This window comes from Oncorhynchus nerka, linkage group LG23 (assembly GCF_034236695.1).
Source record: "Oncorhynchus nerka isolate Pitt River linkage group LG23, Oner_Uvic_2.0, whole genome shotgun sequence".
Classification (NCBI taxonomy): domain Eukaryota; kingdom Metazoa; phylum Chordata; class Actinopteri; order Salmoniformes; family Salmonidae; genus Oncorhynchus; species Oncorhynchus nerka.
The window spans coordinates 6,293,747-6,309,358 of record NC_088418.1 but is presented as its reverse complement, the minus strand read 5'-3'; the positions used below and the strand labels follow the sequence as shown (position 1 = coordinate 6,309,358).

The window sequence follows — 15,612 nt, the reverse complement described above, 5'->3', positions numbered from 1 at the left end:
TCTGTCGTTGCCCCAGTCGATAACATAGGGCAGTTTTTAACCTGCTACACGGGAACAGCAACCAAACTACTGTAGTCACTACGACTACTACTACTATTACTACTGTAGTCACTACTACTACTAATGTAGTCACCACTACTACTACTACTACTGTAGTCACTACTACTACTAATGTAGTCACCACTACTACTACTACTACTACTGTAGTCACTACTACTACTACTACTACTACTACTACTACTGTAGTCACTACTACTACTACTACTACTATTACTACTGTAGTCACTACTATTACTACTGTAGTCACTACTACTACTACTACTACTATTACTACTGTAGTCACTATTACTACTAATGTAGTCACCACTACTACTACTACTACTGTAGTCACTACTACAACTACTACTATTACTACTGTAGTCACTACTATTACTACTGTAGTCACTAGTACTACTACTACTATTACTACTGTAGACACTACTACTACTAATGTAGTCACCACTACTACTATTACTACTATAGTCACTACTACTACTAATACTACTGTAGTCACTACTATTACTACTGTAGTCACTAGTACTACTACTACTATTACTACTGTAGTCACTACTACTACTAATGTAGTCACCACTACTACTACTACTGTAGTCACCACTACTACTACTACTGTAGTCACGACTACAACTACTACTATTACTACTGTAGTCACTACTATTACTACTGTAGTCACTAGTACTACTACTACTATTACTACTGTAGTCACTACTACTACTAATGTAGTCACCACTACTACTATTACTACTGTAGTCACTACTACTACTAATACTACTGTAGTCACTACTATTACTACTGTAGTCACTACTACTATTACTACTGTAGTCACTACTACTACTAATGTAGTCACCACTACTACTATTACTACTGTAGTCACTACTACTACTAATACTACTGTAGTCACTACTACTACTATTACTACTGTAGTCACTACTACTACTACTACTACTACTAATGTAGTCACTACTACTACTACTAATACTACTGTAGTCACTACTACTAGTATTACTACTGTAGACACTACTACTATTATTACTACTGTAGTCACTACTACTACTAGTACTACTGTAGTCACTACTACTATTATTACTACTGTAGTCACTAATACTACTATTACTACTGTAGTCACTACTACTACTACTACTACTACTGTAGTCACTACTACTACTAATACTACTGTAGTCACTACTACTACTAATACTACTGTAGTCACTACTACTATTATTACTACTGTAGCCACTACTACTACTATTACTACTGTAGTCACTACTACTATTATTACTACTGTAGTCACTAATACTACTATTACTACTGTAGTCACTACTACTACTACTACTACTGTAGTCACTACTACTACTAATACTACTGTAGTCACTACTACTACTAATACTACTGTAGTCACTACTACTACTACTACTACTGTAGTCACTACTACTACTAATACTACTGTAGTCACTACTACTACTAATACTACTGTAGTCACTACTACTACTACTATTACTACTGTAGTCACTACTTCTAATACTGCTGTAGTCACTACTACTACTAATACTACTGCAGTCACTACTACTACTAATACTACTGTAGTCACTACTACTACTAATACTACTGTAGTCACTACTACTATTATTACTACTGTAGTCACTACTACTATTATTACTACTGAAGTCACTACTACTACTAATACTACTGTAGTCACTACTACTACTACTACTATTACTACTGTAGTCACTACTACTATTATTACTAATGTAGTCACTACTAATACTACTATTACTACTGTAGTTACTACTACTATTATTACTACTGTAGTCACTACTACTACTATTACTACTGTAGTCACTACTACTACTACTACTATTACTACTGTAGTCACTACTACTACTGTAGTCACTACTACTATTATTACTACTGTAGTCACTACTACTACTAATACTACTGTAGTCACTACTACTACTACTACTACAGTCAATACTACTACTAATACTACTGTAGTCACTACTACTACCAATACTACTGTAGTCACTACTACTACTAATACTACTGTAGTCACTACTACTACTAATACTACTGTAGTCAATACTACTAATACTGCTGTAGTCACTACTACTACTAATACTACTGCAGTCACTACTACTACTAATACTACTGTAGTCACTACTACTACTAATACTGCTGTAGTCACTACTACTACTAATACTCCTGTAGTCACTACTACTACTAATACTACTGTAGTCACTACTACTAATACTGCTGTAGTCACTACTAATATTACTACTAATACTACTGTAGTCACTACTACTATTACTACTAATACTACTGTAGTCACTACTACTAATACTAATGTAGTCACTACTACTACTAATACTACTGTAGTCACTACTACTACTAATACTACTGCAGTCACTACTACTACTAATACTACTGTAGTCAATACTACTACTAATACTACTGTAGTCACTACTACTACTAATACTACTGTAGTCACTACTACTACTAATACTACTGTAGTCACTACTACTACTAATACTACTGTAGTCACTACTACTACTAATACTACTACTGTAGTCACTACTACTATTATTACTACTGTAGTCACTACTACTACTATTACTACTGTAGTCACTACTACTACTAATACTACTACTGTAGTCACTACTACTATTATTACTACTGTAGTCACTACTACTACTATTACTACTGTAGTCACTACTACTACTACTACTACTATTACTACTGTAGTCACTACTACTACTACTACTAATACTACTGTAGTCACTACTTCTACTAATACTACTGTAGTCACTACTACTACTAATACTACTGTAGTCACTACTACTACTAATACTACTGTAGTCACTACTACTATTACTACTATTACTACTGTAGTCACTACTACTACTAATGTAGTCACCACTACTACTACTACTACTGTAGTCACTACTACTATTACTACTGTAGTCACTACTACTACTAATACTACTGTAGTCGCTACTACTACTAATACTACAGTAGTCACTACTACTAATACTACTACTACTACTGCTACTGTAGTCACTACTACTAATACTATTATTACTACTGTAGTCACTAATACTAATACTACTACTAATACTACTGTAGTCACTACTACTATTATTACTACTGTAGTCACTACTACTACTACTACTGGAGTCACTACTACTACTACTACTACTACTGTAGTCACTACTACTAATACTGCTGTAGTCACTACTACTAATACTACTGTAATCACTACTACTACTACTGACGTCACTACTACAACTAATACTAATGTAGTCACTACTAATACTACTGTAGTCACTACTACTAATACTACTGTAATCACTACAACTAATACTAATGTAGTCACTACTACTATTACTACTGTAGTCACTACTACTATTATTACTACTGTAGTCACTATTACTACTAATACTACTGTAGTCACTACTACTAATACTAATGTAGTCACTACTACTACTAATACTACTGTAGTCACTACTACTACTAATACTACTGCAGTCACTACTACTACTAATACTACTGTAGTCAATACTACTACTAATACTACTGTAGTCACTACTACTACTAATACTACTGTAGTCACTACTACTACTAATACTACTGTAGTCACTACTACTACTAATACTACTGTAGTCACTACTACTATTATTACTACTGTAGTCACTATTACTACTAATACTACTGTAGTCACTACTACTAATACTAATGTAGTCACTACTACTACTAATACTACTGTAGTCACTACTACTACTAATACTACTGCAGTCACTACTACTACTAATACTACTGTAGTCAATACTACTACTAATACTACTGTAGTCACTACTACTACTAATACTACTGTAGTCACTACTACTACTAATACTACTGTAGTCACTACTACTACTAATACTACTGTAGTCACTACTACTATTATTACTACTGTAGTCACTACTACTACTATTACTACTGTAGTCACTACTACTACTACTACTACTATTACTACTGTAGTCACTACTACGACTACTACTATTACTACTGTAGTCACTACTACTACTACTACTAATACTACTGTAGTCACTACTTCTACTAATACTACTGTAGTCACTACTACTACTAATACTACTGTAGTCACTACTACTACTAATACTACTGTAGTCACTACTACTATTACTACTATTACTACTGTAGTCACTACTACTACTAATGTAGTCACCACTACTACTACTACTACTACTGTAGTCACTACTACTATTACTACTGTAGTCACTACTACTACTACTACTACTGTAGTCGCTACTACTACTAATACTACAGTAGTCACTACTACTAATACTACTACTACTACTGCTACTGTAGTCACTACTACTAATACTATTATTACTACTGTAGTCACTAATACTAATACTACTACTAATACTACTGTAGTCACTACTACTATTATTACTACTGTAGTCACTACTACTACTACTACTGGAGTCACTACTACTACTACTACTACTACTGTAGTCACTACTACTAATACTGCTGTAGTCACTACTACTAATACTACTGTAATCACTACTACTACTACTGACGTCACTACTACAACTAATACTAATGTAGTCACTACTAATACTACTGTAGTCACTACTACTAATACTACTGTAATCACTACAACTAATACTAATGTAGTCACTACTACTATTACTACTGTAGTCACTACTACTACTAATACTACTGTAGTCACTACTACTACTAATACTACTGTAGTCACTACTACTACTAATACTACTGTAGTCACTACTACTAATACTGCTGTAGTCACTACTAATGTTACTACTAATACTACTGCAGTCACTACTACTACTAATACTACTGTAGTCACTACTAGTACTAATACTACTGTAGTCTCTACTACTACTAATACTACTGTAGTCACTACTACTACTACTACTACTGTAGTCGCTACTACTACTACTACTGTAGTCACTACTACTATTATTACTACTGTAGTCACTACTACTACCACTACTACTACTGTAGTCACTACTACTACTAATACTACTGTAGTCACTACTACTAATACTGCTGTAGTCACTACTACTATTACTACTAATACTACTGTAGTCACTACTACTACTATTACTACTGTAGTCACTACTACTACTACTACTACTACTGAGTCACTACTACTACTATTACTAATGTAGTCACTACTACTACTATTACTACTGTAGTCACTACTACTATTATTACTACTGTAGTCACTACTACTACTAATACTACTGTACTCACTACTACTACTAATACTACTACTGTAGTCACTACTACTATTATTACTACTGTAGTCACTACTACTACTACTACTATTACTACTGTAGTCACTACTACTACTACTACTAATACTACTGTAGTCACTACTTCTACTAATACTACTGTAGTCACTACTACTACTACTACTACTACTGTAGTCACTACTACTACTACTACTACTACTGTAGTCACTACTACTACTACTACTACTAGTACTGTAGTCACTACTACTACTAATACTACTGTAGTCACTACTACTACTACTACTACTACTGTAGTCACTACTACTACTACTACTGTAGTCACTACTACTAGTACTACTACTACGACTGTAGTCACTACTACTACTACTACTGTAGTCACTACTACTAGTACTACTACTACTACTACTACGACTGTAGTCACTACTACTACTACTACTACTACGACTGTAGTCACTACTACTACTACTACTACTACTGTAGTCACTACTACTAGTACTACTACTACTACTACTACGACTGTAGTCACTACTACTACTACTACTACTACGACTGTAGTCACTACTACTACTACTACTACTACTGTAGTCACTACTACTAGTACTACTACTACTACTACTACGACTGTAGTCACTACTACTACTACTACTGTAGTCACTACTACTAGTACTACTACTACTACTACTGTAGTCACTACTACTACTACTACTGTAGTCACTACTACTACTACTACTGTAGTCACTACTACTAGTACTACTACTACTACTACTACGACTGTAGTCACTACTACTACTACGACTGTAGTCACTACTACTACTACGACTGTAGTCACTACTACTAATCTAGATTTAGATAGGGATCAACACTGGTTAAAACAACGTAGAGGTACTCCTCTATTGGAGATGTTCCAGAGCATGCTGGGTAATCTCACCTGTCTCTGCAAGGTGTTGGTGACACCCCAGAGCATGCTGGGTAATCTCACCTGACTCTGCGAGGTGTTGGCCACACCCCAGACGGTCGTTACCACGGAGAGAGAACCCGGCGGCTGGCTGGTGTTCTGTTGCCATGGTACTGAGTCGTAGGGAAAAGACCCATCACTGCACACACACACACACACACACACACACACACACACACACATAAAACAGATTTGTATTTGTATATTAAAACATTTTTTGTACCAATAGCTACATCATTAAAAGCACAAACTTTAGTTAGACACAAGCCCCCATCCACTGTACATAGAACCCCCTGCAAAATCCTCCAGAGAGACAGAGAACAAGGTAAAGATACAGAGACAGAGAGACAGAGAGAGATAAAGAAAAATAGAGAGAGAAAGAAAGAGAGGGGACCAGAACATCCAATCAAAGTACAGGCTCAGTGAGCACAGCCTTGCCATTGAGAAGGGTAGACACAGGAAAACCTGGCTCCCTGTAGAGGAAAGGCTGTGCCCACTGCACCACAGCAGAACCTGAGACGGAGCTGCATTTCCTGGGAAATGTAAAAAAAAAATTCAGGAAAGTAGGCGTAAAGTATGTCTCAAGTCACTACTTCACAGGAGGGCCGTTTGAATGTAAACATTTTGTGTCTGTGTGTGTGTGTGTGTCCACATGTGCGTGTGTGTTTGTCTACGTGTGTGTGTGTCTACATGTGTGTGTGTGTGTGTCTACATGTGTGTGTTACCTGTGTGTGCGTGTCTACCTGTGTGTGTGTGTGTCTACCTGTGTGTGTGTGTCTATGTGTGTGTGTGTTTGTGTGTGTGTGTGTGTGTGTGTGTGTGTGTGTGTGTGTGTGTGTGTGTGTGTGTGTGTGAGCCTAACTGTGTGTGTGTGTGTGTGTGTGTCTATGTCTGTGAGTGTGTGTGTGTGTGTGTGTGTGTGTGTGTCTGTGTTTGTGAGTGTCTGTGTGTGCCTATGTCCGTGAGCGTGTGTGTGTGTGTGTGTGTGTGTGAGTGTCTGAGAGTGTGTGTGTGTACTGACCTGTGTTACAGGGTGGGCTTCATGGAGTGCATGGTGAGTGTCTGCCTGTGTGTGTGTGTGGGTGTCTACCTGTGTGTGTGTGTGTGTGTGTCTGCCTGTGTGTGTGTGTGTGTGTGTCCGCCTGTGTGTGTGTGTGTGTGGGTGTCTACCTGTGTGTGTGTGTGTGTGTCTACATGTGTGTGTTGCGTGTGTGTGTGTGTGTCTACCTGTGTGTGTGTGTGTGGGTGTTTACCTATGTGTGTGTGTGTGTGTGTGTGTCTACCTGTGTGGGTGTATGTGTGTCTACCTGTGTGTGTGTGTGTGTGTGTGTGTTTGTGTATCTGAGAGTGTGTGTGTGTGTACTGACCTGTGTGACAGGGTGGGCTTCATGGAGTGCATGGTGAGCTGCATAGGAACCTTCCCCTGGGGTGGTTCGTTCTGTCTGTTCTTCTGATGACGGAGGAGGAGGAGACGACCCAGCTCCTCACACCAAGACGACAACAAGGCTGGAAGGAGGAGAGGAGGAGAGAGGAGAGAGAGGAGAGATGAAATGGGATGAAGCGCAGAGAGGGATGAGAGGAGAGGAGAGGAGAGAGGGGTGAGAGGACAGGAGAGATGAGAGGAGAAGAGAGGGATGAGAGTTGAGGAGAGAGGGATGAGAGTTGAGAGGGATGAGAGGGATGAGAGAAGGAGAGAGGAGAGGATAGAAGGATGAGGGGGAGGAGAGGAGGAGAGAGGGATACGAGTAGAGGAGAGAGGGATAAGAGGAGAGAGGGATGAGTGGACAGAGGGATGAGTACACATTAGTCCTGACTGTTTAAAATCCACTTCTGTGAGGAGTGATATTAGCACAGATAGGATGCATCCCCAATGGCACGGTATTCCTCTCCTCTCCTCTCCTCTCCTCTCCTCTCCTCTCCTCTCTCTGATCCCCCTCTCCTTTCCTCTCCTCTCCTCTCCTCTCTCTGACACCTCTCTCCTCTCCTCTCTCTGATCCCTCTCTCCTCTCCTCTCTGACCCCTCTCTCCTATCCTCTCTCTGATCCCCTTCTCCTCTCCTCTCCCTGATCCCTCTCTCCTCTCCTCTCTCTGATCCCTCTCTCCTCTCCTCTCTCTGATCCCCCTCTCCTCTCCTCTCCTCTCTCGGATCCCTCTCTCCTCTCCTCACCTCTCTCTGATCCCCCTCTCCTCTCCTCTCCTCTCCTCTCTCTCCTCTCCTCTCTCGGATCCCTCCCTCTCCTCTCCTCTCTCTGATCCCCTCTCCTCTCCTCTCCTCTCCTCTCCTCTCCTCTCCTCTCCTCTCCTCTCCTCTCCTCTCCTCTCTCTGATCCCCCTCCTCTCCTCTCCTCTCCTCTCCTCTCCTCTCCTCTCCTCTCCTCTCCTCTCCTCTCTCTCTCGGATCCCTCTCTCCTCTCCTCTCCTCTCTCTGATCCCCCTCTCCTCTCCTCTCTCTGATCCCCCTCTCCTCTCCTCTCTCTGATCCTCCTCTCCTCTCCTCTCCTCTCCTCTCCTCTCTCCTCTCTCTGATCCTCCTCTCCTCTCTCTGATCCTCCTCTCCTCTCCTCTCCTCTCCTCTCCTCTCCTCTCCTCTCCTCTCCTCTCCTCTCCTCTCCTCTCCTCTCCTCTCTCTGATCCCTTTCCCCTCTCCTCTCCTCTCTCTGATTCCTCTCTTCTCTCCTCTCTCTGATCCCTCTCTCCTCTCCTCTCTCTGATCCCTCTCTCCTCTCCTCTCTCTGATCCCTCACTCCTCTTCCCTCTCTGATCCCTCTCTCCTCTCCTCTCCTCTCCTCTCTCTGATCCCTCTCTCCTCTCCTCTCCTCTCTCTGATCCCTCATCACTCTCCTTTCCTCATCTCATCCCTCTCCTCTCATCCTTCTCCTCTGCAGCACATAGGGAATAGGGTGTGATTTGGGCAGTAAAACAGCCCTCCACAGCTAGACCTCCCACAGAGGTGTGAGAGAGAAAGGACAGATGGAAGAAAATCAACAACAAACACATTGAAATGTAATGGCCCACCAGCTGACCAGTGCAGAACGTCCCACAAAGTGCATTAGTACAGGTGGGATCTCAAACCTCTCCTCAGTTGATCCAGGAATGTGATATATTCCAGAATCAGCACCTGATTCCACCTGTCAACTAATCATCAAGCCCTTTACTAGGTGAATCAGGTGAGCCAGTTCAGGACTACAACAACATTGTGAAACATCTGGGAGGGGGTCCACCAGGAATGTTTTGAAAACTACTGCTCCAGTACCAAACCAGCCAAATCAGTGTCACTTCTGTCCTTGTCCACTAGAGTTCAGTCTGGCACTACAGATCCCTCAGATGGACTTAATCCCTCCCTACCTCCCTCTCTCCTTCCCGCTACCTACCTCCATCCCTCCTTCCCCCTACCTCCCTACCTCCCTATCTACCTCACTGATTCCCTCCTTCCCTCTACCTCCCTCCCTACCTCCCTCCTTCCTTCCCCCTACCTCCCTATCTACCTCACTGATTCCCTCCTTCCATCTACCTCCCTCCCTACCTCCCTCCTTCCCCCTACCTCCCTACCTACCTCCCTCCCTACCTCCCTCCTTCCCTCTACATACCTCCCTACCTACCTCCCTACCTCCCTCCCTACCTCCCTCCTTCCCTCTACCTACCTCCCTCCCTACCTCCCTCCTTCCTTCCCCCTCCCTCCCTATCTACCTCACTGATTCCCTCCTTCCATCTACCTCCCTCCCTACCTCCCTCCTTCACCCTACCTCCCTACCTACCTCCCTACCTCCCTCCCTACCTCCCTCCTTCCCTCTACCTACCTCCCTACCTACCTCCCTACCTCCCTCCCTACCTCCCTACCTCCCTCCTTCCCTCTACCTACCTCCCTACCTACCTCCCTACCTCCCTCCCTACTTCCCTCCTTCCCTCTACCTACCTCCCTACCTCTCTCCTTCCCCCTACCTCCCTACCTCTCTATTTACCTCACTGATTCCCTCCTTCCCTCTACTTTCCTCCCTCCTTCCCCCTACCTCCCTACCTCCCTCCCTCCTTCCCCCTACCTCCCTCCCTACCTCCCCCTTCCCCCTACATCCCTACCTCTCTACCTACCTCACTGATTCCCTCCTTCCCTCTACCTCCCTCCCTACTTCCCTCCCTCCCTCCCTACTTCCCTCCCTCCCTACCTACTTCCTTCCCTCTACCTCCCTCCCTGCTTCCCTCCCTCCCTCCCTACTTCCCTCCCTCCCTACCTACTTCCTTCCCCTCTACCTCCCTCCCTGCTTCCCTCCCTCTCTACCTACTTCCTTCCCTCCCTCCCTACCTGCTTCCCTCCCTCTCTACCTACTTCCTTCCCTCCCTCCCTACCTCCTTCCCTCCCTCCCTCTCTACCTACTTCCTTCCCTCCCTCCCTACCTCCTTCCCTCCCTCCCTCCCTGCTTCCCTCTACCTCCCTCCCTGCTTCCCTCTACCTCCCTCCCTGCTTCCCTCCCTCCCTACCTACTTCCTTCCCTCTACCTCCCTCCCTGCTTCCATCCCTCCCTACCTACTTCCCCACCTCCGTACCTCCTTCCCTCTACCTCCCTCCCTGCTTCCCTCCCTCCCTACCTACTTCCCTCCCTCCCTACCTCCTTCCCTCCCTCCCTCCACCTCCCTCCCTCCCTACCTCCTTCCCTCCCTCCTTCCCTCTACCTCCCTCCCTGCTTCCCTCCCTCCCTACCTCCTTCCCTCTACCTCCCTCCCTGCTTCCCTCCCTCCCTACCTACTTCCTCACCTCCCTCCCTCCCTACCTACTTCCCTCCCTACCTACCTCCCTCCCTCCCTGCTTCCCTAGGCCATCATTGTGAATAAGAATTTGTTCTTAACTGACTTGCCTAGTTAAATAAAGGTTATATAAAATAAACAAAAAAAACATCAGTGTGAGACTGTGTGTGAGACAGTGACAGTAAACAAGGGTCAGTTACATCAGTGTGAGGCTCAGTGACAGTAAACAGGGGTCAGTAAAATCAGTGTGAGGCTCAGTGACAGTAAACAGGGGTCAGTAAAATCAGTGTGAGGCTCAGTGACAGTAAACAGGGGTCAGGGGTCAGTAACATCAGTGTGAGGCTCAGTGACAGTAAACAGGGGTCAGGGGTCAAGGGTCAGTTACATCAGTGTGAGACTCAGTGACAGTAAACAGGGGTCAGTAAAATCAGTGTGAGGCTCAGTGACAGTAAACAGGGGTCAGGGGTCAGTAACATCAGTGTGAGGCTCAGTGACAGTAAACAGGGGTCAGGGGTCAAGGGTCAGTTACATCAGTGTGAGGCTCAGTGACAGTAAACAGGGGTCAGTAACATCAGTGTGAGGCTCAGTGACAGTAAACAGGGGTCAGGGGTCAGTAACATCAGTGTGAAGCTCAGTGACAGTAAACAGGGGTCAGGGGTCAGTAACATCAGTGTGAAGCTCATTGACAGTAAACAGGGTTCAGGGGTCAAGGGTCAGTTACATCAGTGTGCGGCTCAGTGACAGTAAACAGGGGTCAGTAACATCAGGGTGAAGCTCATTGACAGTAAACAGGGGTCAGGGGTCAGTAACATCAGTGTGAAGCTCATTGACAGTAAACAGGGTTCAGGGGTCAAGGGTCAGTTACATCAGTGTGCGGCTCAGTGACAGTAAACAGGGGTCAGGGGTCAAGGGTCAGTAACATCAGTGTGAGGCTCAGTGACAGTAAACAGGGGTCAGTAACATCAGTGTGAGGCTCAGTGACAGTAAACAGGGGTCAGGGGTCAGTTGTATCAGTGTGAGGCTCAGTGACAGTACACAGGGGTCAGAGGTCAGTAAAATCAGTGTGAAGCTCAGTGACAGTAAACAGGGGTCAGGGGTCAGTTGTATCAGTATAATATAACACAAGCACACAGGGACTGACTGACTATTGTGCCATGTCTGTGTGAGAGATAAGGGCAAGAGATGGAAAGACAAGAGGGAGAAGAGAAAGAGAAAACGAGAGAGAGAGAGAGAATTCTGAGAGCTTCTAACCCCAAAAGTCAGCTCTCCTTTCATTTGAACACTGAGCAAACCAGCCCGGCTCTGTGTAAAGACACCAGCCTGGCTCTGTGTAAAGACACCAGCCTGGCTCTGTGTAAAGACACCAGCCTGGCTCTGTGTAAAGACACCAGCCTGGCTCTGTGTAAAGACACCAGCCTGGCTCTGTGTAAAGACACCAGTCTGGCTCTGTGTAAAGACACCAGCCTGGCTCTGTGTAAAGACACCAGTCTGGCTCTGTGTAAAGACACCAGCCTGGCTCTGTGTAAAGACACCAGCCTGGCTCTGTGTAAAGACACCAGTCTGGCTCTGTGTAAAGACACCAGCCTGGCTCTGTGTAAAGACACCAGCCTGGCTCTGTGTAAAGACACCAGTCTGGCTCTGTGTAAAGACACCAGCCTGGCTCTGTGTAAAGACATCAGTCTGGCTCTGTATAAAGACACCAGCCTGGCTCTGTGTAAAGACACCAGCCTGGCTCTGTGTAAAGACACCAGCCTGGCTCTGTGTAAAGACACCAGCCTGGCTCTGTGTAAAGATGAGGGCTGGAACACAGAAGACATGTCCAGATGGTGCCAGCAGTCTCTCCCTCCCTCCCCTCCTGCCTCTCCTCCTCTCTCCCTCCCTTCCCTCCTCCTCTCTCCCTCCCTCCCCTCCTGCCTCTCCTCCTCTCTCCCTCCCTTCCCTCCTCCTCTCTCCCTCCCTCCCCTCCTGCCTCTCCTCCTCTCTCCATCTCCTCCCTCTCATTTAGAAGCCTCACAGGGCCCAGGCACAGAGGCAGCTGGGTTTTTCATCCCCTCCCTCCCTCCATACTCTGGCAAGGCAGGTGCCAGGAGACAGACTGCTCTGTTATTGCTGGCCTGGGTTAGGGCTGGCCTGGGATAGGGCTGGCCTGGGATAGGGCTGGCCTGCTTTAGGGCTGGGTTATGGCTGGCCTGGGTTAGAGCTGGGCTGGGTTAGGGCTGGCCTGCTTTAGGGCTGGGTTATGGCTGGCCTGGGTTAGAGCTGGGCTGGGTTAGGGCTGGCCTGCTTTAGGGCTGGGTTATGGCTGGCTTGGGTTATGGCTGGCCTGGGGTAGGGCTAGGCTGGGTTACACCTGGCCTGGTGTGGTTGTGAGGCTGATGCTGGGGCTGTATCTAGGGAAAGGGTTGGGACTGGGGCTGTAACTAGGGAAAAGGTTGGGACTGGGGCTGTAACTAGGGAAAGGGTTGGGACTGGGGTTGTAACTAGGGAAAAGGTTGGGACTGGGGCTTTAACTAGAGAAAGGGTTGGGACTGGGGTTGTAACTAGGGAAAGGGTTGGGACTGGGGTTGTAACTAGGGAAAGGGTTGGGACTGGGGTTTTAAATAAGGAAAGGGTTGGGACTGGGGCTGTAACTAGGGAAAGGGTTGGGACTGGGGTTGTAACTAGGGAAAGGGTTGGGACTGGGGCTGTAACTAGGGAAAGGGTTGGGACTGGGGTTGTAACTAGGGAAAGGGTTGGGACTGGGGTTGTAACTAGGGAAAGGGTTGGGACTGGGGCTGTAACTAGGGAAAGGGTTGGGACTGGGGTTGTAACTAGGGAAAGGGTTGGGACTGGGGTTGTAACTAGGGAAAGGGTTGGGACTGGGGTTGTAACTAGGGAAAGGGTTGGGACTGGGGTTGTAACTAGGGAAAGGGTTGGGACTGGGGTTGTAACTAGGGAAAGGGTTGGGACTGGGGTTGTAACTAGGGAAAGGGTTGGGACTGGGAATGATCAAGCCTTTATCAAACCCTATCAGCTCTTTTTCAGGTGTCATTCACAACAGAAGGTACAAGAGGAGAGATTGAAGACCTAAACGGAGGGGGGAAACAAAGGCAGAACAGCGGTAAGGCTGGACAGTGTATTTAGCTAGCGCTGTTGAAACAAAGGAGAGGGGTACAACTGTGATGGAGCCATCAATTTTAGCACCTGGCTGCCATTCAACATGGCTAACCAGGCTAACTCACCTCTATCATTATTCTGTTACAACAAGAGGCTAACCAGGCTAACTCACCTCTACCATTATTCTGTTACAACAAGAGGCTAACCAGGCTAACTCACCTCTACCATTATTCTGTTACAACAAGAGGCTAACCAGGCTAACTCACCTCTATCATTATTCTGTTACAACAAGAGGCTAACCAGGCTAACTCACCTCTACCATTATTCTGTTACAACAAGAGGCTAACCAGGCTAACTCACCTCTACCATTATTCTGTTACAACAAGAGGCTAACCAGGCTAACTCACCTCTACCATTATTCTGTTACAACAAGAGGCTAACCAGGCTAACTCACCTCTACCATTATTCTGTTACAACAAGAGGCTAACCAGGCTAACTCACCTCTACCATTATTCTGTTACAACAAGAGGCTAACCAGGCTAACTCACCTCTACCATTGTTCTGTTACAACAAGAGGCTAACCAGGCTAACTCACCTCTACCATTATTCTGTTACAACAAGAGGCTAACCAGGCTAACTCACCTCTACCATTATTCTGTTACAACAAGAGGCTAACCAGGCTAACTCACCTCTACCATTTTTCTGTTACAACAAGAGGCTAACCAGGCTAACTCACCTCTACCATTATTCTGTTACAACAAGAGGCTAACCAGGCTAACTCACCTCTACCATTATTCTGTTACAACAAGAGGCTAACCAGGCTAACTCACCTCTACCATTATTCTGTTACAACAAGAGGCTAACCAGGCTAACTCACCTCTATCATTATTGTTACAACAAGAGGCTAACCAGGCTAACTCACCTCTATCATTATTGTTACAACAAGAGGCTAACTCACCTCTACCATTATTCTGTTACAACAAGAGGCTAACCAGGCTAACTCACCTCTATCATTATTGTTACAACAAGAGGCTAACCAGGCTAACTCACCTCTACCATTATTCTGTTACAACAAGAGGCTAACCAGGCTAACTCACCTCTACCATTATTCTGTTACAACAAGAGGCTAACCAGGATAACTCACCTCTACCATTTTTCTGTTACAACAAGAGGCTAACTCACCTCTATCATTATTCTGTTACAACAAGAGGCTAACCAGGCTAACTCACCTCTACCATTATTCTGTTACAACAAGAGGCTAACCAGGCTAACTCACCTCTACCATTATTCTGTTACAACAAGAGGCTAACCAGGCTAACTCACCTCTATCATTATTGTTACAACAAGAGGCTAACCAGGCTAACTCACCTCTACCATTATTCTGTTACAACAAGAGGCTAACTCACCTCTACCATTATTCTGTTACAACAAGAGGCTAACCAGGCTAACTCACCTCTATCATTATTGTTACAACAAGAGGCTAAC

General features: G+C 44.7%; 1 protein-coding gene across 1 annotated transcript in view; it reads right to left on the bottom strand.

Moving 5' to 3' along the window:
* The window catches only part of LOC115122124 (zinc finger MIZ domain-containing protein 1-like), a 142,701-nt gene that overhangs the window by 34,706 nt on the left and 92,383 nt on the right, over positions 1 to 15,612 (bottom strand). The window contains exons 3-4 of the mRNA XM_065008450.1: positions 7,662 to 7,800; positions 6,319 to 6,433 (exon numbers count right to left, since the gene is read on the bottom strand). Coding sequence (XP_064864522.1) covers positions 6,319 to 6,433; positions 7,662 to 7,800 — 254 coding nt within the window. The remainder of the gene's footprint in view (positions 1 to 6,318; positions 6,434 to 7,661; positions 7,801 to 15,612) is intronic.